Genomic DNA, 27615 nt, shown 5'->3' on the forward strand with positions numbered 1-27615 from the left:
GCCTGTCTGACTACCAGTCCAGCCCATCTGACTATCAGTCCAGTCTGCCAGCCTGATTACCAGTCCAGCTCAACAGTCTGCTTACAGCCCAGTCCGCTAGTCTGTCTATGGGCTTGGCCAGTCTGCTTATCCGGAGCCTCCATCTGCTACCTGTCTCCGCCTGCCAAGGACACTCTCCAGCCCGACGGTCTGCCTACGGTCAAACCCGCCAGTCTGTCTATGGGCTAGGCTAGCCTGCCTACTTGGAGAACTTGCCTGTTACCTGGAGGCTCCTGCCTGCACCTGCCGTGTATACCTGACAGCCTACATAGAGGCTCCTGCCTGCACCTGCCGTGTGTACCTGACAGCCTACCTAGAGGCTCCTGCCCGTCACTTGCCGTGACCACCTGACAGCCTACCTAGAGGCTTCTGCCTGTCACTTGCCATGACCACCTGACAGCCTACCTAGAGGCTCCTGCCTGTCACTTGCCGTGACCACCTAGCAGCCTACCTAGAGGCTCCTGCTAGTTACCTGCCGTGTCTGCCAGCACGTCTGCCCGAATCTCCCGTCAGCCTGCCTGCTGTGGTCATCTACTGTACCGGTCAGTCTCTGCCTTCTGACCCGTGGGAGTCACCTGCTCTCTTACAAGGTCGGTCCCCAGAGTAGCACCTGGTCCCTCAGCTCGGTCCTTCCCTGGTCACGGAGTCGATTGAGCCACCGTACGACCTTGGTCGGTCCGAGTTGATACCTAGTTACGCCCCTCTGGTCCCTCCTTGCACCGCAGCACAGGGGTTCCACCACCAGGATCCGTAACAGTGTCAGTGAAGTTATTGACACGAGGTCACTGATAAAAATAGTTACCTACATGCCAGCTATTTAAAACTGTGGTTTTCCATCACACGTGTCACATATCACTGTGGCTCAAATCCAGCCATTTGTACTGAATGTGGAAAATATTGTCCTCCATTTAAAATGGGCAAGGCGCGTGGCAAGGAATGGGGAAGTGGACGTGATGGTGATGATGGTGCATGCAGAGGACGAGGCCGAGGCCTTGGTCTAGCTGAAATTGTGCCACAACAAACACCCACATCTTCTCGCTCGACCTTCCTGTCCCAATTCCTAGGGGACCGCAGCACACCACTGTGGAACACAGAGCAGTGTGAAAAGGTTATTGGTTGGATAGCAGATAATGCTTCGAGTCACTTAGCCACCACCACCACCACCCTGTCATCTACACAGTCAAGTCTCAGTAGCCGTGAGTCTGGACTGCATATTCCTCACCCTGATCCTCCTTCCTCCCACCATGCCGAGTGCCTGGAGACAACTGATCCCACACTTGGACACTCCGAAGAGTTATTCACTTTTCCATTTATAGATTCAGGCCTCTTGCCCAGTCCACTTGAAGCGGGGCAAGAGGAGATCGCATGTAGCAATGCCCAAATATTTGAGCAGCCACGGTCACATGAAAGACATGGTGAGAAACTGTCACAAGAGGTAAACGATGCTGAGACACAATTGCCTGCAATTCAGGAGGAGGAAGTAAAAAACGAGGTGGTGGATGATATAGTAACTGACCCAACCTGGCCGGGGGACATACAAAGCGAGGACATTTGCACCACCTGCCAGGCCAGCATCAGCAGAGGTAGTAAAACTACCAGCCTGACCACCACCAACATGATCAGGCACATGGCAGCAAAGCACCCAACTAAGTGGGCTGACCCCCAGGGTCCAGGAACAGTGTCTACGGGTGGCACCACTGCTTCTTCTGCTGTTGTGCGTGCAAGACAATCCTCTGTCCATGGCGCATGCAAGGATGCCTCCTGCCCTGCATCTGTCATTGCACACTCTCAAGAAGCACCATCAGCAAGCATGTCCACATCCTTGTACCAGCATAGCGTTCAGTTGTCCCTACCCCAGTCCTTGGAACACAAGCGCAAATACGCAGCCAACACCCCACAGGCCTCACTACTAAATTCACACATTTCGCAACTGCTTGTGCTCGAAATTTTGCCTTTTAGGCTAATGGAGACGGAAGCTTTCCACAACCTGATGGCTGCGGTCATCCCTCGGTACTCGGTCCCCAGCCGCCACTATTTCTCCCAGTGTGCCATCCCCACATTACACAAGCACGTGTCCCACAACATTAGCCATGCCCTCAACAACGCAGTTACTGGAAAAGTCCAACTATCCATGGACACGTGGACAAGTGCTTGTGGGCAGGGATGGTACATTTAGCTGACGGCACACCTTGTTAACATAGTGGAAGCCGGGACACAGTCGGACCTTGGGACGGAACACGTCCTCCTGACGCTGAGGATTGCCGGCCCTGGGTCAATCAGGGTTGCCCCTATATTCTACAGTTCCTGAACCTCCTCCTCCTCTTCCTCAGCATCCATCTCCGAAATGACCACATTTGTCGCAAGCTGGAGCACTGCAGCACTGCCTCGGCCAAGCGGCAACAGGCTGTGCTGAAGATATGTGTAACATACCTGGCGGCGTCCTTGCATAGTGGTCCATCTCCCACTGTGCAAGAGCGCGCACTTGATCTCCAGTCCAGTCTGCTAGCCTGGCTTCACTCCATGCTGTTTGCTTGCCTCTGTTTCTGCTGCTTAAGGGTGGCGCCCGATCACTTCCTGTTCTTGTACCTGCTGCGGGCACACCCCTTGTGCGTCCTCAGCCTATTGCTGTCTGTCACCTGGTATTTAACCCAGCTCCTCCCAGGAAACCCTGCCATTGTGTTCCTTCAGTGTGCTCTTTCACTCTGAATGTACCAGGTCCCTTTCTGTGTTTGCTTGCCTGCCTTTCCTGGAGGCTGTATTTCCAGGCCTGTCTGAACTCGCTCCTAGCCTGTTCCTTCCGCCCTCTAGGGGCTGCATACCTAGACCCGCTCCTGTATCTCGTCTGTCCAGTCTGAACACGCTCCTAGCCTGTTCCTTCTGCCTTCTAGGGGCTGCATACCTAGACCCGCTCCTGTATCTTGCTACTGTGTCTGTTCTTGTCTGTATACTCTTCTAGCCTGTTTCCTGTTGTTCTCTATGTCCTTACCTTTCCTTTTTCTGCAGAGTCTGAACTCGTACCTAAATCCTACTCGTTGTCCCTGTACTCCCGTTTGTGAGTTTGTGGTCCACTCGTTACTTCACTGCAAGTACCCTGTGGGTATCTGGTTCTGCCTTTCCCTTCCTGTCTGTTCCGTGTGAACAGAGCCCTGTCCCCCCTGCTCTGCTTTGCTCACCGCTCCGGCGGTTCTGGCCTGCTCTGACCTTTTGCTCACTGCTCTGGCAGTCTTCCTCCGCTCTGACCCTTTGCTCGCTGCTCCTGCAGTCTCGCTCTGCTCTGACCCTTTGCTCGCTGCTCCGGCAGTCTCGCTCTGCTCTAACCCTTTGCTCGCTGCTCCGGCAGTCTCGCTCTGCTCTGACCCTTTGCTCACTGCTCCGGCAGTCTCGCTCTGCTCTGACCCTTTGCTCGCTGCTCCGGCAGTCTCGCTCTGCTCTGACCCTTTGCTCGCTGCTCTGGCAGTCTCGCTCTGCTCTGACCCTTTGCTCGCTGCTCCGGCAGTCTCGCTCTGCTCTGACCCTTTGCTCGCTGCTCCGGCAGTCTCGCTCTACTCTGACCCTTTGCTCGCTGCTCCGGCAGTCTCGCTCTGCTCTGACCCTTTGCTCGCTGCTCCGGCAGTCTCGCTCTACTCTGACCCTTTGCTCGCTGCTCCGGCAGTCTCGCTCTGCTCTGACCCTTTGCTCGCTGCTCCGGCAGTCTCGCTCTGCTCTGACCCTTTGCTCGCTGCTCTGGCAGTCTCGCTCTGCTCTGACCCTTTGCTCGCTGCTCCCGCAGTCTCGCTCTGCTTTGACCCTTTGCTCACTGCTCCAGGCGGCCTCGTCCTGCTCTACTCTTGCTCACCGCTTCAGGCGGCCTTGTCCTGCTCTACTCTTGCTCACCGCTCCAGGCGGTCTCGTCCTGCTCTACTCTTGCTCACCGCTCCAGGCGGTCTCGTCCTGCTCTACTCTTGCTCACCGCTCCAGGCGGCCTCGTCCTGCTCTACTCTCGCTCACCGCTCTAGGCGGTCTCGTCTTGCCCTGCTCTCGCTCACCACTCTGGGCAGCCTCACTCTGCTGTGTTTGTCCGCCACATCTGTGGTTCTGTTCCTGAGTCCCAGTGTGTACTGGGTCGTATCCCGCCTGTGTTCCTACCTGCTAGTGCCTCCCTGTCTGCACTCTAGCCGTGCTTGCCTGTACCGCCCGGCCTGCATACCCGCTTGCCTGCATACCAGTCGTGCCTGCCTATATCCACCAGTCTGTGTGCCAGCCTAGCCTGTCTGTTCCTGTGTTCCCCGGTGTGGGTCAACAGCCGTGTCTGGGGTCTGTCCTGGAGTAGCACCTGGTCCCTCTGCTCGGTTCCTCCTTGGTGCACTGGCGTCGTATGCCGTCGTGCGACCCTGGTCGGATTGGGTGAATACTTAGTTACGCCCCTCCAGGCATTCACTCTCTGGCACGGTCCAGTGGAATCACTACATATACACGCACACGCCGCTCAGCCCGGGCGTGTGCATTACACTATGCTTAAGTGACAAACCACACAGCGCTGAAGATTTGTGGACAGCTCTGAAAGAGCAGGCAGATCTGTGGCTGACACCGCTGAACTTACATCCAGGCATGGTTGTGTGTGATAATGGCCGGAACCTGGTGGCGGCTCTGAGGCGAGGTGAATTCACACACGTACCATGCCTGGCCCATATGCTTAACTTCATGGTTCAGCGGTTTCTCAAAATCTACATGGAGCTGCTGGATCTCCTTGTCAGAGTACGCCGCTTGTGTGCCCATTTTAGAAAGTCACCTACAGCTTCCGCTGCCCTTGCGGTGTTTCAGCAGCGTTTGCACCTTCCGGCTCACCGACTGGTGTGTGATGTCGCCACGTGTTGGAACTCTAGATTGCAGATGTTGGGAAGGATTTGTGAGCAGAAGAGGGCAGTTGTTGAGCACCAGCATCAACAAGGCCATCGGTATTCAGTTCAGACTGCACACATAACACATCAGGAGTGGACATGGATGTCAGACATATGTACCATCCTCCAAAACTGTGAGGACTCCACCAAGATGGTGAGCGGCGATGACGCCATAATTAGCCACTTTTCTGTCTTCTGAAATGCTCTCTGCTCACAATCAAAGAGGATGCATTGCAGGCGGAGCACGATGAGATGGAGCAAGGAACCATACAGGGTGATTACACACAGCCCAGCCTCATCTCATCCCAACGTCGATTGGGTGACAATGAGGAAGAGGAGAAAGAGTTTGTTTCATATGCTATAGATGGTACTACCTGCACAACTGTCATTCCGTCTGTTCAGCGTGGATGGCCTGAGGACAGGGAGGAGGAGGAGAGCATGGTCAGTCATCCTTTTGGTGAGGACACGGAAGTCTTGCCTGTTAGCAGTCTGGCACACATGGCTGAGTTTATGTTATTCTGCCTTTCCCTTGACCCTCGTGTTCTCAAAATTTTGGGTGACAGTCATTACTGGTTGGTGACACTTCTAGGCCCACGCTACAAGGAGAACTTTCTATCTCTTATTCCCGAGGCGGACAGGTCTACTAAAATGGGGCAGTACCAGAAGGCCCTTGTTGCGGAATTATTAAAAAAATTCCCATCTGAAAACACTGGTGGCAGAGGTCACAGTTCGTTGGACAACCAAGGAGTACAGGCAAGAGAGACACAACTCCAATCCAGCAGAGGCAGGGGAACACTGTCAAAGTTCTGGGACAGTTTTCTCAGACCCTCCCATCTTACAGGCCCTGAGGCACGGGGTACTCTCACAAGGAGTGTAAAGTTTGGGAAGATGGTGAGGGAGTACCTTGCCAATCGTACCAACGTCTTCCATGATTCCTCTGTGCCTTTTAATTATTGGGTATCCAAGCTGGACACATGTAATGAACTGGCTCTCTACGCCTTGGAGGTCCTGGCCTGCCCTGCCGCTAGCGTTTTATCAGAGCGGGTTTTTAGCGCCGCCGGTGGAATTATAACCAATAGGCGCATCTGCCTGGCAGCTGAAAATGCTGACAGGTTGACTCTTATAAAAATGAACAAGGGTTGGATTGGGCCAGACTTCTCAACACCACCGAATGATAGCAGCATAACCTAAACTCAAAAACAGTGTCTTTTTGGGAGGTCTAATTCTATTCCCATGTACCTCTGTCTTCACACCCAGACATGGGTATACGCTTCCTGATATTGTCTATTTGCTCTTGTTCTCCTCCTTCTCCTCATCCTCCATCACAATATCATTCACCACCATATCTACCATATTGTAGCACCCTGAGGATTCGGCTGCTACAGGGGTATTGCACCTCAACCCAGAGGTGTGATATTCCACTCCCGGGTAAGGATGGAGTGTGGACCTGAGCTCGGTAGGCTGCATGCACTACACACATCCCATTTCCGAGGAGCAGACCGACGGTACTCCCACTTAGAAATGTGCAGGTACGACCGAGTCTGTTCCTGGCTGGAGTGGGAGGGGGGTGGTACATCCCAAGTAGTGTAGGGGCAGATAGGGGGAGCAGCCTGGGTAAAGATAGGAGCTCATTGGGTGCTGGTCGCCTGAGCTCACACATAGAGGGTGTATATAAGGTGGGCACCATCAAAGAACAGGGTCAGTCTTTGCAGAGCAGTCAGTCTGTCAGCCTTTGCAGAGAGAAGTCAGAGGAGGAAGAGGAGCAGAGAAGCCCCAGAGAGAGAGAGAGTGGAGCAGAGAAGGAAAGACCCAGAGAGAGCAAAGAGAGGACTCTGAGAACCCAAATTCAATCCCCGGGTGAAGAGTCGGCAATAGGGTCCCGGATCCCAAGCTGGTGGGGGCAAAAGCACACCCTAGCAAGAGACCGGAGGCCGTGGGCAGCGTCTGCCACGGCCACCCACCACATCCACCCCGAAGGCATACCACGTGGAGGGTCAGGGAATCCAAGGCCAAGGGTGTCCCAACAGAAGGCCCGAGGGAGCTGGACCTAGGTGGATCACTAGTGGGGACGGCCAGAGGAAAGGACAGAAGGAGAGCTCAGGGTCACGCTCCGGACTTGTTTGGGGGTTTGCTGAATCCAGGACCTGGTGGACGCAGCACGGCTCGGGTGGTCACTTGAAGCTGGAGTGACCGGAACATCAGCAGTGAGTAAATACCCTAAACTGCACAACCCGACTCTGTCTTCATTTAACATCCATGCTGCACCACCACAACCCCCATCCTCTGCACCTGACCCCCTGAGGCTATACCCCACCCGTTGGGGGTTATACTATCAAAAGCTGCACCAATACCATCAGCCTCAGCGGACCCTGCTGCAGCGGCGGCCATAGTGACCGCAATACAACGGGTGGCGTAGTCGACATTAAGAACTTAATAACATCTGTAGGACTGCCACATACAACTGAGTTTGACACCCTGGGCACGGACCGGGTCACAGCCACTCGGAAGACTACAACTCCCATCTGATCCGGCTCCGGGTATTCCCCTAAAGAATATGGCCCAGGGGGCGCGTCAACTTTGGCGTAGTCGGCAGGATTACGTGCCCGCAACATCCGGGTACTGCGTGCCTGAAGAAAAGAACAAGTTTACCTCAAAAAGAAGTCTCCTGCCGGTTCCGGAGGGTCCCCGCCATCGGACTCCATCACAGGTCGATTCCCGCCGGTTGTCCGCCATTAACAGCTTTTTCCCGCCATCTGCAGAGTTTCCCGCCACTGGGAGACGATTCCCGCCATTTCCAAAGGTTTCCCGCCTTGTCGGAGCGGACGCCATTATGGGCGTGCCAGAGGGTGGCAAGAGGCCACCTCCCATCGTGGGCCAGGACCGAAAATGGCGCCAAAAGTGGAAACCGCCCCCACCAACAGAGACTGTGATGCTAGAGGTGTCTGTCAGCGTGAAAGAACTGCCCCTGGAGCTGACAATCACCAAGCGGCCCCGGGACCGCCCTCGAAGTGGGAGGAGACGAAAGAAGAGAGCAAAGATGGGTGTCGCTTGGAGCAGTCTGGAGAGAGCGCACCCGGAGGCAAGAAGCCTGGAGAAGAGTATCGGAGGAGCTTACCCGGAGATGGCGAGAAAGCAGAGCAGCACCGGCCCGTTGGCCAGGAGCCTGCTAGTAACAGAGGAGGGAGAGCAGAGCAGCACCGGCCCGCTGGCCAGGAGCCTGCTGGAGACAACTGTAGGAGAGCAGAGCAGCACCGACCCGTTGGTCAGGAGCCTGCTGGAAACAACGACCCCACTAGGCCTAGTGGAGGTCCTAGCACAGCTCCCCCGAGACCGGGAGTGTGCACAGACCGCTCTGGAGGGCCTCGCAAGGAGGATGGCCCGGGTGCAGCGAGAGACGTTAGCGGAGTGGAGCCGTGAGATGGCCCAGCAGACCGAGACCTGTCAGCGGAGCACGCCACCCGAGACGAGGAGACAGACCGCCTCTGAGGATGGCGCGGGAGGACTGAAGGCCGGAGACGGCGCCGAGAAGGGAGCCGAATGAGTGGAGGCAGGTAAAGGGGACGTCTATACCCCAAACCGGGAAACCGCGTACCTGCCCCAGCTCCCCGTCGCAGAGCCCGAAGTCTATCCTGCCGTGCCCGTCGCTGCAACGTCACCGCCGCAGACTAGGCCTCAAACGGGAGCCGCGACCCCTGTGACGTCACACGCCTCGACCCCGAGCGTGACCAAGCAGGAAGTACCACCAGCCTGGTCGCAAGGCCTAGTACCCCCGGGCGCCGCAATACCAACAGCGCCCCCTACCTCCGCGGAGCCCCCGGCCTGGTCGCAGGGCCAAGTAGCCCAGGGCGCCGCCGTCCTTACGGTGCCCTTCACCTTCCAGATACCCCAGGCCTGGCCGCAAGGCCCGGGCAACCCGGGCGCTAACACCACCGCGCCCATAAGACCAAAAGTGCCGCATCTGGGAGAGGACCTGTTTGCCCAACATACGTGCCCGGATGGGCAGCCCTTCATATGGCCACCGGAGTTTCACCATCCCCGACTCCGGAGAGAGAGACCCCTTGATGAACCCCTGATCCCGGCTCCAAAGCCCGTTAAGAGGATCTCGCCCCCGCTAGCAGAAGCGCAGTTTGAGTGGGACCCCACCGGAGAAGACCTCATGGGGTTCACTCAGGAGACTCGGGCAGCTGCAGCGGAGCGTGCTGAGTGCTGTCGCCAACAGCTCGAGGTCTTCGAGAGGGAGCGGAGAGAGAGGCGGGTCCGGGAACAGCAAGCTCAAATAAGGAGCGCGGAGCAGAAGAGCCAGGCCAGGAGAGACCCCCGTGCAGCGCATAGTCCCCGCACCACCGGGACTGTGATCAAGTTTAACATGCAGCATGGGTGGGGCTTCATCCGAGACCACCGCACCCTAGGCGACGTCTTCGTGACCAGGAGAGACGTTGAGTCCCACCTACCGGAGGGACACAGAGGTCGTGACCTTTACATCGGGGACGAGGTCACCTTCACCCGGCACAAGTGTGCCAAAGGACCCTACGCCCTCCATGTGCATCGTCTGACGGAGGAAGAGCTGCGGTGTGAGGAGGAAGAGCAAGAGGACCCGGACGGGTCTGAAGCCAAAGGAAAACATAAAGAAAGAGCAGGAGGACGCCGTCGTTAAGTACAGCAGAGTACAAGCTGTATATAGTTGCCCGTCGGGGCACAGTGAACTGTAACTGTTGCTAATATAGTCCCCGTTGGGACCAGCAAGTGTGAACTGTTTACCCGTATTTCCCTTAAATCCCCTGGCCGAGGACTGAGAGCGGCCACCTTCCCTTGTAAATAGTTGCGCGTCCTAAAGCGCCCCCTACCGGTTTTATAGGAAAACCATGTTTCAAGAAAAGACTGTCGCACTTTACCCGGTCACACGTTGCACAGTGACCGGAGGAGGAGCCAGAGGCAACGAGAATGTTTTATTATGCTAATATATGTTGTTTTATATGTTTTATATGTTTATGCAAAAATTTGTATGTTTTGTGGTGTTTTGTTCTTACAGCCCGAGGACGTGCTGTGATTTACCAGGGGGGAATGTAGCACCCTGAGGATTCGGCTGCTACAGGGGTATTGCACCTCAACCCAGAGGTGTGATATTCCACTCCCGGGTAAGGATGGAGTGTGGACCTGAGCTCGGTAGGCTGCATGCACTACACACATCCCATTTCCGAGGAGCAGACCGACGGTACTCCCACTTAGAAATGTGCAGGTACGACCGAGTCTGTTCCTGGCTGGAGTGGGAGGGGGGTGGTACATCCCAAGTAGTGTAGGGGCAGATAGGGGGAGCAGCCTGGGTAAAGATAGGAGCTCATTGGGTGCTGGTCGCCTGAGCTCACACATAGAGGGTGTATATAAGGTGGGCACCATCAAAGAACAGGGTCAGTCTTTGCAGAGCAGTCAGTCTGTCAGCCTTTGCAGAGAGAAGTCAGAGGAGGAAGAGGAGCAGAGAAGCCCCAGAGAGAGAGAGAGTGGAGCAGAGAAGGAAAGACCCAGAGAGAGCAAAGAGAGGACTCTGAGAACCCAAATTCAATCCCCGGGTGAAGAGTCGGCAATAGGGTACCGGATCCCAAGCTGGTGGGGGCAAAAGCACACCCTAGCAAGAGACCGGAGGCCGTGGGCAGCGTCTGCCACGGCCACCCACCACATCCACCCCGAAGGCATACCACGTGGAGGGTCAGGGAACCCAAGGCCAAGGGTGTCCCAACAGAAGGCCCGAGGGAGCTGGACCTAGGTGGATCACTAGTGGGGACGGCCAGAGGAAAGGACAGAAGGAGAGCTCAGGGTCACGCTCCGGACTTGTTTGGGGGTTTGCTGAATCCAGGACCTGGTGGACGCAGCACGGCTCGGGTGGTCACTTGAAGCTGGAGTGACCGGAACATCAGCAGTGAGTAAATACCCTAAACTGCACAACCCGACTCTGTCTTCATTTAACATCCATGCCGCACCACCACAACCCCCATCCTCTGCACCTGACCCCCTGAGGCTATACCCCACCCGTTGGGGGTTATACTATCAAAAGCTGCACCAATACCATCAGCCTCAGCGGACCCTGCTGCAGCGGCGGCCATAGTGACCGCAATACAACGGGTGGCGTAGTCGACATTAAGAACTTAATAACATCTGTAGGACTGCCACATACAACTGAGTTTGACACCCTGGGCACGGACCGGGTCACAGCCACTCGGAAGACTACAACTCCCATCTGATCCGGCTCCGGGTATTCCCCTAAAGAATATGGCCCAGGGGGCGCGTCAATATTACCTCCTCTACGTGTCTTGCAAGGGGCATTGGAGTTCCTCCAAATTTTTGGCATGTTTTGCATTCACTGCATAGGCAAAAACTATGGGAGACCCATTTCCTAATAATGGGAACATTGTTTTTAGGAGGCTCTCCGACCTCTACGCCTCTTGCAAGGGGCATTGGAGTTCATCCAAAATTTTGGCAGCCGTTGCTTCACTGCATAGGCAAACACTATGGGAGACTCACATCCTAATAATGGGAACATTGTTTTTAGGAGGCTCTCTGACCTCTACATATCTTGCAAGGTGCATTGGAGTCCCTCCTAATTTTTGGCAGCCGTTGCTTCACTGCATAGGCAAACAGTATGGGAGACCCTCTCTTTTTTAATGGGAATATGTCGTTACTGTGGCCCTGCTCTATGTGTCTTTTAAGTTGTTAGTGGGGTTTTTCCTAAATTTTGGCAGCCGTTGGACTCACTGCATACCCTATAACTGTATAGCACACCTGCTCCTTTGTAATGGAAGCATGTAATTACTGTGGCCCTGCTCTTTGTGTCTTTAAATTGTTAGTGGGTTTTTTCCCAAATTTTGGCAGCCCTTGCAGTCACAGCATGGGCTTTACCACTTTATAATGGGAGCATTTTTTTTTACTGAGACCCTCCTCTATGTCTCTTCAAAGGTGTATTGGATTGCGTCCGAATTTTTGGCAGCCCTTGCAGACACTGCATATGCAATAACAGTATAGGAGACCCACTTGTTAATAATAGGAACAACAAAGCATAGCCGGCTGTTGGCTCTCTAACATTAGCGAGGGCAAACTGCTGGCCCTTTATGAATAGTAAGGGCCGCCTGATGGCCCTATAAAAATAGGCTTTGTGACTTTCAGAATCCCTCCATCATAAATTAAATAGGATGTGTCTGATGATGTGTCAAACACGACATGGCTAGATAAGGTTGTAAAATGTTAAAAAGACATTTCCCGGTTAATGCATTTGTCTTAAAAGGTAGCACAAAAAAAAGTAGGATCTTTCTTTAGTATAAAAACCAGAGTCGCCAATGTAGCCTCAATGTAATCACATTGTTCAGCTCCAGCACCTCCTCCTTCTTTTCATCCTCCATCTCCGAAATGACCACATCAGTCACAAGCTGAAAGGACTGCAGCACTGCCTTGGCCAAGCGGCAACAGGCTGTGCTGAAGATAACATGCTTAATGCTTAGGTGACAAAGCGCTGCAGAGTTGTTGAAAGCTGTAACACAGCAGCCTGATTTATGGCTCTCACCGCTGAGCTGCTGCAAAGTTTGCGCTATCTTGAATTCTCCTGATGGAGAAGCCAGGGCCCACCCGAGGATTCTCTTGTGGGACTGTCCAACCCTGCCGAGAAGCAGTACTGGCTAAGAAAAGTGTGTGGGAAGGTTCCCGGACAATCTATGGCTCCTTATTTTTCTGAGGTGGAAACCCACGCAAACACGGGGAGAACATACAAAATCCTTGCAGATGTTGTCTTTGCTGGGATTTGAACCCAGGATCCCAGCACTGCAAGGCTTCAGTGCTAACCACTGAGACAATGTGCTGCCATTCACCCTCTGATATCTAACAGGCTGGAGAAACTAGCACCTACTGCCACTCTATATTCAGCTCCTTTGTGAGAAACTAATGTATTTGGACAGCCACTCAGTCTACCAAATAGAATTCCTGAAAAGGAAATTGGGGATTGCTTCGCTACTGGTACTGGGGGCAGTGCTAATTCCATGGCGTCGTACCATAGTTCACTGGAAATATTACAGGCTGGTAGGAGGCAAGTAGATTCCTGCAGAAAAGTACAAGCAGTAATGTTCAGGGACCCTTGCTTGTGGAAGGCGGAGAAGATACTGGGAGAAATAGTGGCAGCTGGGGACCGAGTATGGACACCCGGCCGCCGCCGGCATGAGGTTGTGAAAAGCTTCCTCCTACACAAACCTACAAGGCCACATTTCAAGTTCAAGCAGCATTAGAGGACTTCCTGGTAGTAATGACATCTGGAGTACATACGGTTTCCCAAAAGTCAGACTTTTCACCGAGCTATAAAATATAGCTGTGGTAAAATACAACTCACCGACAAGCTGTGGACTGGCTCCGTACCGTCCCTGGCCACATTCACTTGACCACATGTTTGGGGTTAGGCGGTCCTTCCCAGTAAGTGCTCTGGGGAGGGCACGGGTAATGTTGTGGGACCTGTGCTTGTGGAAGGCGGAGAAGATACCAGGAGAAATAGTGGTGGCTGAGGACTGAGTATGGACACCCGGCCGCCACCGGCATGAGGTTGTGAAAAGCTTCCTCCTCCACAAGCTTAAAAGGGCACATTTCAAGTGCAAGCAGCTTTAGAGGACTTCCTGGGAGAAATGACAGCTAGAGCAGATACAGTTTCCCAAAAGTCAGTCCTTTCACCAAGCTAAAAAATATGGCTGTGGTGAAACAGAACTCATCGACAAGCTGTGGACTGGCTCCGTACTGTCCCTGGCAACATTCACTTGTCCACATGTTTGTGGTTAGGCGGTCCTCCCCAGTAAGTAATTTGGGGAGGGCACGGGTAATGTTGTAGGACCTGTGCTTGTGGAAGGTGGAGACGACACCGGGAGAAATAGTGGCGGCTGGGGACAGAGTATGGACACCTGGCCACCGCCGGCATGAGGTAGTGAAAAGCTTCCGCCTCTTCAAGCCTAAAAGCACACATTTCAAGTGCAAGCAGCTTTAGAGGACTTCCTGGGAGAAATGACAGCTGGAGTAGATACTGTTTCCCAAAAGTCAGTCCTTTTACCGAGCTAAAAAAATATGGCTGTGATGAAATACAACTCACCGACAAGCTGTGGACTGGCTCCATACTGTCCCTAGCCACATTCACTTGACCACATGTTTGTGGTTAGACGGACCATCCCAGTAAGTGCACTGGGTAGGGCACGGATAATGTTGTGGGACCCGTGCTTGTCGAAGGCGGAGACGACACCGGGAGAAACAGTGGTGGCTGGAGACCGAGTATGGACACTCGGCCACAGCTGGCATGAGGTTGTGAAAAGCTTCCACCTCCACAAGCCTAAAAGGCCACATTTTAAGTGCAAGCAGCTTTAGAGGACTTCCTGGGAGAAATGACAGCTAGAGCAGATACGGTTTCCCAAAAGTCAGTCCTTTCACCAAGCTAAGAAATATGGCTGTGATGAAATACAACTCACCGACAAGCTGTGGACTGGCTCCGTACCTTCCCTGGCCACATTCACTTGTCCACATGTTTGTGTTTAGGTGGTCCTTCGCAGTAAGTAAACTGGGGAGGGCACGGGTAATGTTGTAGGACTTGTGCTTGTAGAAGGCGGAGACGACACCGGGACAAATAGTGGCGGCTTGGGACCAAGTATGGACACCCGGTCGCCGCCGCCATAAGGTTGTGGAAAGCTTCCACCTCTACGAACCAAAAAGGCCACATTTAAAGTGCAAGCAGCTGTCAAAAATTTGGCAGTATGGTATTGCAGCCTGTGGGTGGGTGGGTGGCTGGCTGGCTGCATACATGCGCTTGCATTCCAAGAAATCGGGTAGGGACAACTGAATGCTGCACAAGGACTTGGATGGTGATTGTTGCAAGTCTGCAATGACAGGTGCATAGCGGGAGGCATCTTCGCATGCGCCAAGGATCACTTTTGATGGGCACACTTTTAGGCAGTGACCTGGGAGTCAGGGATGCTTCCAGGGGTCTTCCCCATGCTTTTCCCATGTTTTTTCAACACTGTATGCATGTGTCAAATGATGTGTCACACACCACATGGCCAGATAAGGTTGTAAAATGTTAAAATGACATTTCCCAGTGAATGCATTTGTCTTGGTTGAAAGCAATGCAAAAGTGCAAAAACGCACCAAAAATGCTACGTGTGAACATAGCCCAAGGTGTAGAGGAGAATTTTTGTTTTTGTATATTTATTTTGCCTTATATACAAGTCATTAGCCTGGAAAGGATGTTCCTTAACATATTTCTCAGGAAAATCCATTTTGGTTTTGTTTTTGTATGTTTTATTGTGAGTCCGTAAAAGTGGCGTAATACTCTGACAATATTGTTGACAGCAGTGACCTGGGAGTCAGAAATGCTTCCAGGGGTCTTCCCCATGCTGTTCCCATGTCATTTGAGCACTGTTCCCATCAATTTGGGCAATTTTTAGGCCCTCTGCAGACCGCCGGGGGGAGCCGCCTGAAAAATGCTCAAGTTTCCCATAGACTTACATTGGGCTCGTTTCTTGGGTCGAGCACCCGAGTATTGCAATGTGCTTGACCCGAGCATCGAGCACCAGAGCATTTTATTGCTCGCCCATCACTAAAGATTATATATAGTTTATTTTCAAAGTATAAAATCTGTGCCTAATTTTTTTTTTAAGTGGTATTTTTTGTATACGATAAGCCTTAAATGTGGGCATGAAGTTCTGTTTTTGTAACTCGCAAGTAGATGAAAGCACAGAAGTGAAAAGAAAGAAACTCATTCATAAGTGTCCCTCTCTTCATTCATTCTCCATCCAGATGCAGCAACGATCTGTTCTGGACATAGCTGCAGGTCCCACGGGCGGGGCCACCATCTAATAGACATCTATGACACTGTAGCTATGCTATGATGTCTGATTCTAACTATTCCCTGTTCTCCCTTCCTAACTTTTCCTCAGAATCTAGACCCTTCTATCATCTGTACCCACATGCTCCTGGACTTCAATGGCACTTAGTATCTGCACTTATGCAGATACCGGCTGATGACTGGTTCATGTAGCTTTATTTGATTGCCCCTATTTATTTATTATAATCATGGCTACACCAATTACCTCATAGACTGTAAGCTTGTCAGTAGGGCCCTCACTCCTCTTATTTGTGTTGCTGAATAATGTGTTGCTGTTTAGTGTCTTATATAGGTCGTACATGTCCCCTCTAATTTTCAAAATTCTGTTATATAGAAATAAAAATATTATATATTATTATGTCTGAGATCGGAACATCATTTTCAAAATACAGTATGTGTGGGGTTTTTCTAACAGTTTTGTAATAATCTAGTCGAAGACATTTTGTTGGACTATCATCTGGACTCAAGATTAATATAGTGAGTCAAAGATTAAAGATGCATTCCTATTTACTTTTTTTTCCCTCCAGTGTAAATGTTAGGGTATTGTAGTGTCATAGAATCATAGAATCATAGAAGAGTTGGAGGGGACCTCCTGGGTCATCTGGTCCAGCCCCCTGCTCAAAGCAGGATTCAGTGCGCTGTATTTTCTATATCAGTTCTTATTATTGGCTACTGAGTATTTACTTTCTCACATTTCATGTTCAATAGTGAATATTTTTTACAGATACAGTGAGCCCTAATGGAGTCAAAATTCTCACCATCATTGGCAATTTTATATGTGACATGGTGGGAAGAAAAATATGTTTTTTCTGAAAACAATCCATACAGTGATTTCCTGGTTTTGTATGTCTGTTTCAATATTTTATTTAGTGTATGGAGAGGTGACGAGGAGGCCATACCGAACTTTATCATATACATTAATGACAATAATTACAATCTAAGATTCACTCATTCTGTTTCTTCCAACACAGTTTTGTTGTTGGATCAATATATAAGGGATATTAATAGCAATGGTATACCAAGAAAAGAGGATCAGCTTAAATTGCAAATATTTATTGTATGAAATATTATATTGAATACCCTCCCAGAGCTGTTGCTTAGATGTGAACTGCCTCCCGCCATCATAGACACTCCTTTTGATGATGCTCCAGAGGTTCTCAATGGTGTTGAGGTCAGGGGAGCATGGGGGTCACACCATAAGTTTGTCCCCTTTTATGCCCTTATCAGCCAGAGATGCAGATGTGTTATGTGCAGCATGAGATGGTGCATTGTCATGCATGAAAATGATCTTGCTGCGGAATACACGGTTCTTCTTCTTGAACCAAGGCAGGAAGTGCTGTTTGAGAAACTCCACATACATTATGGAGTTCATCTTTACCCCTTCTGGGATCCTAAAGGGGCCGACAATCTCTCTCCCCATGATTCCAGCCCAAAACATTACTCCACCTCCCCCTTGTTGGCGCTGTAGCCGTGTTTGCATGGGTTGTCCATCAACCAGCCATAATCCACTCCATCCATCTGGACCATCGAGCGTTGCACGGCGCTCATCGGTGAACAAAACAGTTTTGAAGTCAGTCTTCATGTATTGTTTGGCCCACTGGAGCCGTTTCTGCTTGTGTGCAGTGGATAGAGGAGGTCGACAGGATGGCTTACACACAGCTGCAAACCTCGGAAGGACCCTGCATCTTGTTGTTCGGGGGACGTTAGAGGCACCAGCAGCTTCAAAAACTTGTCTGCTGCTATTTCAAGGCTTTTTTGCCGCTGCTCTTTTAACCTGACTTAATTGCCTGTAGGAAAGAGTCCTCAATTTTCCCTTATCAGCACGCACACGTGTGTACTGTGAATCAGCTACATACTTCTTGATTGTGCGATGATCAGGATGAAGTGTCTTGGCAATGTTGATTGTAGTCATGCCTTGACCTAAACACTCCACAATTTGTTGCTTCTCAGCAGCCGACACATCCTTTTTCTTTCCCATTTTGGCAGAAAATGTAGGCTGCTTAATAATGTGGGACAGCCTTCTTAAGTAGTCTTGCCTTTCATTCGACACACCTGCCAAACTAATTAGCACAGGTGTCTGCAATTGCTTACAGTGATATAAAGAGCCCTGACACACATCACAATCAATGAGTTTACCTGACAAACAAAAAAATTCTTACCTTATCAGTCCTAAACACTTTTTGCATAATAATTAGGAACACAGTGTACATGTGCTTTTCCACCAAACACCTGTGGTTCACATAGTGAATCTTACAGTTCTAACTTGCCAACCGTGGTCTGTATGGAGTTGTTCAATAAAGGGCCCAAAATTAAGATAACATACAGTACAGACCAAAAGTTTGGACACACTTTCTCATTTAAAGATTTTTCTGTATTTTCATGACTTTGAAAATTGTACATTCACACTGAAGGCATCAAAACTATGAATTAACACATGTGGAATTATATACTTAACAAAAAAGTGTGAAACAACTGAAAATATGTCTTATATTCTAGGTTCTTCAAAGTAGCCACCTTTTGCTTTGATGACTGCTTTGCACACTCTTGGCATTCTCTTGATGAGCTTCAAGGGGTAGTCACCGGAAATGGTCTTCCAACAATCTTGAAGGAGTTCCCAGAGATGCTTAGCACTTGTTGGCCCTTTTGCCTTCACTCTGCGGTCCAGCTCACCCCAAACCAGTCTGGTGACTGTGGAGGCCAGGTCATCTGGCGTAGCACCCCATCACTCTCCTTCTTGGTCAAATAGCCCTTACACAGCCTGGAGGTGTGTTTGGGGTCATTATCCTGTTGAAAAATAAATGATGGTCCAACTAAACGCAAACCGGATGGAATAGCATGCCGCTGCAAGATGCTGTGGTAGCCATGCTGGTTCAGTATGCCTTCAATTTTGAATAAATCCCCAACAGTGTCACCAGCAAAGCACCCCCACACCATCTCCTCCATGCTTCACGGTGGGAACCAGGTATGTAGAGTCCATCTGTTCACCTTTTCTGCATCGCACAAAGACACGGTGGTTGGAACCAAAGATCTCAAATTTGGACTCATCCGACCAAAGCATAGATTTCCACTGGTCTAATGTCCATTGCTTGTGTTCTTTAGCCCAAACAAGTCTCTTCTGCTTGTCGCCTGTCCATAGCAGTGGTTTCCTAGCAGCTATTTTACCATGAAGGCCTGCTGCACAAAGTCTCCTCTTAACAGTTGTTGAAGAGATGTGTCTGCTGCTAGAACTCTGTGTGGCATTGACCTGGTCTCTAATCTGAGCTGCTGTTAACCTGTGATTTCTGAGACTGGTGACTCAGATAAACTTATCCTCAGAAGCAGAGGTGACTCTTTGTCTTCCTTTTCTGGGGCGGTCCTCATGTGGGCCAGTTTCTTTGTACCGCTTGATGGTTTTTGCAACTGCACTTGGGGACACATTCAAAGTTTTCCCAATTTTTCGGACTGACTGACCTTCATTTCTTAAAGTAATGATGCCCACTTGTTTTTCTTTACTTAGCTGCTTTTTTCTTGCTATAATACAACTTCTAACAGTCTATTCAGTAGGACTATCAGCTGTGTATCCACCTGACTTCTGCACAACACAACTGATGGTCCCAACCCCATTTATAAGGCAAGAAATCCCACTTATTAAACCTGACAGGGCACACCTGTGAAGTGAAAACCTTTTCCGGTGACTACCTCTTGAAGCTCATCAAGAGAATGCCAAGAGTGTGCAAAGCAGTCATCAAAGCAAAAGGTGGCTACTTTGAAGAACCTAGAATATAAGACATATTTTCAGTTGTTTCACACTTTTTTGTTAAGTATATAATTCCACATGTGTTAATTCATAGTTTTGATGCCTTCAGTGTGAATGTACAATTTTCAAATTCATGAAATACAGAAAAATCTTTAAATGAGAAGGTGTGTCCAAACTTTTGGTCTGTACTGTAGATGGGAGAGGTCTCTATGAATACGAATTCCTAAGTATTTGATACCCTGTGAGGGCCAGGCAAAGGGAAAGTTGGACTGAATGGAATCCTGTATGGATTTGGGGAGGGAGACATCGAGGGCCTCAGACTTCGCTGCATTGATTTTAAAATTTGACCATGTAACAAAGTGATCTATTTCAGCCATAACAGCAGGGATGGATATATGTGATGGAGTGATAAATACTAGGACATCATTAGCAAATGCAGAGCACTTGTACTCGGTGCCTCCCACCTCAATCCACCTAATATTGGGGTTATGGCGAATTGATGAGAGCAGGTGCTCCGTCACTAGGATGTATAAGAGAGGGGACAGAGGACATCCCTGCCTTGTCTCATTGGTGATTATGAAAGGTGATGAAAATGTTCTGACGCGCCCCCTGGGCCGTGGGACTCCCGGAGCCGGACCCTTTTTGATGGATGCTGGGGGTTGTAGTCTCCGTGGCAGCGACCCGGTTCCGTGGCTCAGGGCGGTCAAACCAGTGGCGGAACTATTTATGTGGTTTTGATGTTTAAATGTCCGACTACGCCACCCGTGGATTGCGGTCAGGGTGAACCGCCACTGCAGGGCAGACCGCTGAGGCTGGTGTTGTGGGTGCAGCAGAGCGTAGTATAACTCCCCACGGGAGGAGTATAGCCTCAGGGCAATGTATGCGGAGGATGGGGGTGATGGTGCAGGGCAGCAGCAGTAACGACACAGAGTCAGTGATGCAGTCCAGGGCCTTTACTCACAGTTCTTATTATCCAGACCACTTCTGCAGGTAACGGCTGCCCACGTCGTACTGTGCTCACCAGGTGAGGGGCTCGGCCAACTCCCAGATAACTTTGGAGCGCTTCACAGGACCCCCTTTGTGTGTCCTTTCTCTGGCCTTTCTTACCCCACCAGTGACCACGATACTGTCCGGCTGCCTCGGGCCTCCTCTTGGTAAACTTGGCGCCAGTTTCCCTGACCCTATGTGGTGCCTTCCTAGCGGGTGTAGCGAGGGGCTGCACCACATAAAATGTCACAGCCTCCGGTTTCTAGCAGAGGGTCGTTTCCCGCCTCCACTAGTTTCGGGGACCAGTCTCCCCCTTTGGCCTGACCCCTCCACGCAGGTGGATTCGGGCGTGTGGTGGCGACTCGCCCGTCTGCACCCCTGGGATCCCTTCGCTCCTCATTCCTGGAGCCTTCTCCGCTCCTCTTCCTTCCTTCTCCCTCTTCCAGGCCTGGGCCTCTGTTACTAGGCCTGCCTCCGGAGCAGAGCTCATGCAGAGCCCCTGCTCCCTGTCACTTCTGCTCAGACTTCTCTGCACTGAACTAAGATGGTGCCCACCTTTTATACTCCCTTCTCAATGCACCCAGGAACTGCTTCCTCCCTGCTCCTGCACTACAGGGTTCCTCTTCCTCGGTGTTCCCTCCCCCCACTCCAGCCAGGGACAGGGACTGTCGTGCCCATCTCAGGGGCATATTGGTCACCCTGCCCCACTGCAATGTGGTGTAATGCATGCAGGTGTCGGGGTCCTGAACCACACTCCATCCTTACCTGAGGGTGAGATATCACACCTATGGGTGAGGTGCAATACCTCTGTAGCAACCGAGCCCTCGGGAGGTGCTACAGTTCCATTTATCTTCAGCCTAGGTGACGTATTACGATACAGGGCCGTGATTTTGGCTATAAAAGGGTCCCCTAGACCCCTACCCCAAGCTTTTTAAGAGAATAATATATGGCGTGCCAGGAGACTCTATGGAATGCTTTCTCAGCATCCAACGAGAGTATCTAATTACAAATTGTAACTACATCTAGCCCAGGAAATACTTTGTGCCTAGTAGCAGTGTCTGCTAGTCAGCGGATTATCCCAGCTGTTAAGCAAGCTACACCACCTGTAGTTTGGACACTTAATTTTTTCAAAGGAAATGCTTCGGGCCCCCGGGATACTCAGTGAAGAGCATCGAGAGGCACCCCAAGGCACAGGGGCTGGGACTGGCGGTAGCACGCCTTGCGGTGGACCGCCAAGCTCGATCCTTATAAAAGCTTTTTAACTGCAGCAGCTTTAGTGGACGCTACTGGAGCTGGAATTCCCGCAGCTGCTGGCATCAGACTTGCCCTCCAATAGATCCTTGTAAAAGGATTTAAAGTGTACTCATTCAAATTAGAGAGACAATTTAAATGAAAAAGCTTAGACCTGCCTCCACCGCAGGGGGGCTCGCTCGACCCACCAGCGGACAGGCATCAGTATTGGGAGAGGGGGGCTGGCCGTCAGGGCCCACCGCGGCTCTGGCACAAACCCGGCGACACGGAGGTCGCACGGGCAGGAACGGACTGGCCGTGTCGGCTTCGCACTTTTTTGGTTTTAGAAGGGCATGACATGCCTATATCTGTGTCTCCCCCTCCTTTTACTCCTCCACCTCTTTTCTTTTCGAATGACTATATGTACTTGTCACTTTTCCATGTGTTAGTTGTGTCTTCTGAGCAGTTTGTCAGCTTTTGGACACCTTTGATGTGTTTTCTATGTGTTTTCTATGTGTTGCTATGTGTTTTTGTTTGCCTGCCATTGGTTTTAACGGTGTTCGAAGGTGTTCGTCGAACAGTTCGACGAACAGTTCGTCGAACATATGGGTGTTCGATGAACCAAACCGAACTCGAACACTATGGGGGTGGCTCAACACTACTCTTCACCATTCACTTTTTGTGACAATACCGCCCCTAGGCCTACCTCCAAGGCATCTGTCTGTACAATGAAGGTTTCCTTGAAGGTTGGGCTGATGAAGATCGGCTGTCCACACAGGGCCAACTTCATGGACTGAAAGGCTTCTTCTGACTGAGGGTTCCACCGAACCATTACCGATTTTTTTCCTTTCAAGAGATCGGTCAGGGCCGCCGTTCTAGCAAAATTAGGTATAAACCGGCGGTAATACCCAAGGATGCCAACGAACACCCTCACCTGCTTTGTACTTGACGGTTTAGGCCAATTTTTTATGGCCTCAACTTTATTGAATTGGGGCTTGATAACACCTCGGCCAATCACATACCCCAAATATCGGGCTTCCTGTAGCCCTTTCGCACATTTTTTGGGGTTTGCCGTTAACCCCGCGGCTCTGAGAGAATCCAGCACTGCTTGTACCTGGGATAGATGCGTATGCTAAAGATGATAATATCATCTAGCTACGCGGACGCGTACTCCTGATGAGGCTTGAGCACTATGTCCATCAACCTCTGGAATGTAGCCGGGGCCCCATGCAACCCAAAAGGTAAGACCACATAGTGATATAGACCCTCTGGAGTTATGAAGGCGGTCTTTTCCTTCGCCGATTCCGTGAGAGGTACCTGCCAGTAACCCTTGGTGTGATCGAGCGTGGTAAAGTACTGGGTCTGACCCAGTCTCTCAATCAGCTCATCCACCCTGGGCATTGGATATAGGTCAAACTTTGATACTTCATTTAGTTTCCGGAAATCGTTACAGAAGTGTAACGATCCGTCTGGTTTCGGAATCAGTACGATCGGGCTAGCGCACTCACTCCGTGATTCCTCGATGACGCCTAACTGGAGCATGTGTTTTACCTCAGCCGTGATGGCTTGCCTCCGGGCTTCGGGTACTTGGTATGGTCTCATTCGCACCCTTACCCCAGGTTAGGTGACAATGTCATGTTGGAGAACTGTAGTCCTACCCGGTAGCTCTAGGTACTATGATGTGGTCAAATTATAGCATCACATATATGAGATGTTCTATTGGATATAGCAGAGCCTGCAAATAAGAGGCATATATAGTCTGCTGATATGACTTCTGCTAATGAGTCCCTGTGCATGAGGTCAATAAGTAACCAATTCTAAACATGCACATCAAGTAATTCGGTCCAAACTCTGATAAAATAGTCAGCGTGACTGAAGAAGTCAACGTGATGAAACGTGCTTTGGGGTAGAGGGATGCTGCATAACTTGTGTGCCTGCAATACAGCCGCTCTGTGGTATGTCTATTATCCTGTTATTTTATCTTTTGCATTCTGCACTGTTAGAGTATCTTTACTCACAGTTTGCATTTTAGCATTATATAGTAATACAGTATTTATTCCACACAAAATACATATCATACTAGGCACGTATATGTAATGGTCGTTCCCTCACAGTATGGAGGTACTTTTTATCCTATATTTATTTGTTGTCTGTGTATTTTATCAATAAAAATTTGATGTTTTGCTGAATGAATTTGGTCTCTGACTATTTTATAAGAGTTTGGACCGAATTACTTGATGTGCATGGTTATGTGGGTTCAGCAAATATATTTGTAATTATAGGACAATACCTGCTTTTTGATTACAATTCTAAACATGCATTAAGGTAAATCCATGTGTGGTTCGTACATAACCTGAAACTGTATGACTCTGTGCTGTTCACATGTTCACATATATAACAGTAAATGGTTACCTTGTGTTCGATACGGTGTGCAGGTACTGTCAGGAGGGAGCTGATTGCGCGCCTCAACGCTCGTTTCGCCTTCGTGGCTTCATCAGGAGGCGTGGCTAAATATGTATTAGTGGGTGTATAAATATGCCTCGGTGATGGTGTTAGACCAATCAGCATGCTTGTAAACTCCGGTGCCGCGCCTCTTTCGGCGGCTGGGCGGGCCCGGGCACACCGCGCACAGCAGGGAGGAGGACAACGTCCTCCGCCTCTGCTGCCACGGCAACCTAGGCACGCCTCTGACGCCAGGTCGTGCCTGGCTATACCCACCAGTCTGTGTGCCAGCCTAGCCTGTCTGTTCCTGTGTTCCCCGGTGTGGGTCAACAGCCGTGTCTGGGGTCTGTCCTGGAGTAGCACCTGGTCCCTCTGCTCGGTTCCTCCTTGGTGCACTGGCGTCGTATGCCGTCGTGCGACCCTGGTCGGATTGGGTGAATACTTAGTTACGCCCCTCCAGGCATTCACTCTCCGGCACGGTCCAGTGGAATCACTACATATACACGCACATGCCGCTCAGCCCGGGCGTGTGCATTACACTATGCTTAAGTGACAAACCACACAACGCTGAAGATTTGTGGACAGCTCTGAAAGAGCAGGCAGATCTGTGGCTGACACCGCTGAACTTACATCCAGGCATGGTTGTGTGTGATAATGGCCGGAACCTGGTGGCGGCTCTGAGGCGAGGTGAATTCACACACGTACCATGCCTGGCCCATATGCTTAACTTCATGGTTCAGCGGTTTCTCAAAATCTACCTGGAGCTGCTGGATCTTCTTGTCAGAGTACGCCGCTTGTGTGCCCATTTTAGAAAGTCACCTACAGCTTCCGCTGCCCTTGCCGTGTTTCAGCAGCATTTGCACCTTCCGGCTCACCGACTGGTGTGTGATGTCGCCACGTGTTGGAACTCTAGATTGCAGATGTTGGGAAGGATTTGTGAGCAGAAGAGGGCAGTTGTTGAGCACCAGCATCAACAAGGCCATCGGTATTCAGTTCAGACTGCACACATAACACATCAGGAGTGGACATGGATGTCAGACATATGTACCATCCTCCAAAACTGTGAGGACTCCACCAAGATGGTGAGCGGCGATGACGCCATAATTAGCCACTTTTCTGTCTTCTGAAATGCTCTCTGCTCACAATCAAAGAGGATGCATTGCAGGCGGAGCACGATGAGATGGAGCAAGGAACCATACAGGGTGATTACACACAGCCCAGCCTCATCTCATCCCAACGTCGATTGGGTGACAATGAGGAAGAGGAGAAAGAGTTTGTTTCATGTGCTATAGATGGTACTACCTGCACAACTGTCATTCCGTCTGTTCAGCGTGGATGGTGACTCACCCCCTGGGCCATGTTGTAGTGCGGCGCGCGTGTGCGCGGGGGGGGAATACCCGGAGCCGGATCCGATGGGGGTTGTAGTCTCCGAGTGGCGGGGACCCGGTCCGTGCCCAGGGTGGTCAAACCAAGTGGCAGTTATTGGTATGATGGTATTAGTGTCCGACTACGCCACCCGTTGAATGCGGCTATGAAGCCGCCACTGCAGGGCAGTCCGCTGAGGCCGGTGGTACGGATGTGCAGCGTGGATGGTATAACCCCCAACGGGAGGGGTATGGCCTCAGGGCAGCTGATGAAGCAGGAAAAGATGATAGTGGTAGTGGTGGTGTGACAAGGAAGCTCAGAGACGTGCAATTGCAGTTTTCACAGCTTTACTCACAGTTCTTTATCAGGTCCCTTGTGTACAGCTAGGACCACCCGAGCCGTGCTGCGTCCACCAGGTGCGGGACTCGGCCAACTCCCAGGCAGTTCCAGAGCGTGGTCCTGAGCTCCCCTCTCTTCCTTTCTACTGGCCGTCCCCACCAGGGATCCACCTTTGTCCAGCTCCCTCGGGCCTTCTGGTGGTGAAACCTTTCCCAGTTTCCCTGACCCTATATGGTATGCCTTCCTAGTAGATATGGCGAGGGGTCGCGCCAAAACTTGTCCACGACCTCCGGTTCCTGGCTAAGGATAATTGGCCTCCACCAGTTTGGGATCCGGCACCCTGTTCTGCCAACCCTTCACCCTTTATTTCGTGGGATCTTAGGGTTCCCTCTCTCTTGCGTCTCTGGGCCTTTCCTGGTGTTTCTGTTCCTTCTTCCTCTGACTTCTCTCTCTCTCCCTCTCTCAGCTTCAGGCCTCCACTCCAGGCCTGACTCTGGAGCTGGGCCCAGACTGAGCCACAGCTCCCTGTCAGCCCTCTCTGGCTGAGCTCCTCTCTGAACTTACCACTGATCCAAGATGGTGCCCCCCTTATATACTCCCCTCTGACACCCGAGCCCAGGTGACTAGCACCCAATGGGCTCCTACCTATGCCCAGAGTCCCTCCCCTCTCTGCTCCTACACCACTGGGATGTTCCTCCCCCCTCCCCACTCCAGCCAGGGACAGAAGCTGTCGTACCTGCACATCTATCTGGTGGGAGTACCGTTGGTCTGTCCCCCGGAAATGGGGTGAGTGTAGTGCATGCAGCTATCTGAGCCCAGTTCCACGCCCCATCCTTACCCGGGAGTGGAATACCACACCTCTGGTTCGAGGTGCAATACCCCTGTAGCAGCCAAGTCCTCGGGGTGCTACATTCCCCCCTGGTAAATCACAGCACGTCCTCGGGCTGGAAAAGAGCAAAAGCAAATTAAAACATACAAAAGTTTTAAAGTGTACACTCGCATGTAAGACATATTAACTTTCAATCATCCCTTTATGGGAGGTACTCTGTTCTTCTTAACGTTACAGGTATAAAACATTACGGAAACATTATCAGACTTTCTGCACACACTTATAAAATACCATTAACTCTTTTAGCATCATATAAAACTTTTTCATATAAAACATTCTTGACCAACACGTTCTTGATCTCTGGCCACCGTGCAACTTGTGACCAGGTAAAGTGCAACAATCTCTAGTTCTAAAGTAGAAAGCAGTTCTTCTATAAAACCAGTAGGGGGCGCCTTAGGAAGCGCAACTATTTACAGGGTGGCCGCTCTCAGTCCTCGGCCAGTGGGGATAAGGGAGTGGCTGCTCACAGTCCTCAGCCTGGTAATTTAGGAAGGGGCACACAAGTAACAGTTCACACAAACACCAATTTTACGACAGTTCTTGTACCCCGACGGGTAACTATATACAGTCCTTCTTTACCACACTCTAATAATGGTGTCCTCTTCGTGCTCCTTCCTGAGGGTAGCCTTCAGACCCGTCCGGGTCCTCTTGGCTTTCCTCATACTGTATCTCCTCCTCAGTCAGCCGGTGTACGTGAAGGGCGTACGGTCCTTTAGCACACTGATGCCGGGTGAAGGTGACCTCATCACCCGGGTAGAGGTCACGTCCGCGGTGTCCCTCCGGCAGGTGGCTCTCGACATCCCTGCGGGTGACAAAGACGTCGCCGGGG

At 51.0% G+C, this 27615-nt stretch overlaps 1 protein-coding gene across 1 annotated transcript in view; it reads right to left on the reverse strand.

Moving 5' to 3' along the window:
• Positions 1–24999, reverse strand: part of LOC141258015 (olfactory receptor 6B9-like) — an 80958-nt gene extending 55959 nt beyond the window's left edge. Inside the window, exon 1 of the mRNA XM_073673043.1 lies at positions 24952–24999. Within this exon, the coding sequence (XP_073529144.1) occupies positions 24952–24999 (48 nt within the window). The remainder of the gene's footprint in view (positions 1–24951) is intronic.
• Positions 25000–27615: the final 2616 nt, after the last annotated feature.

This window comes from Phyllobates terribilis, unplaced genomic scaffold (assembly GCF_046119375.1).
Source record: "Phyllobates terribilis strain yellow unplaced genomic scaffold, ASM4611937v1 Scaffold_1__5_contigs__length_1240528914, whole genome shotgun sequence".
NCBI lineage: Eukaryota > Metazoa > Chordata > Amphibia > Anura > Dendrobatidae > Phyllobates > Phyllobates terribilis.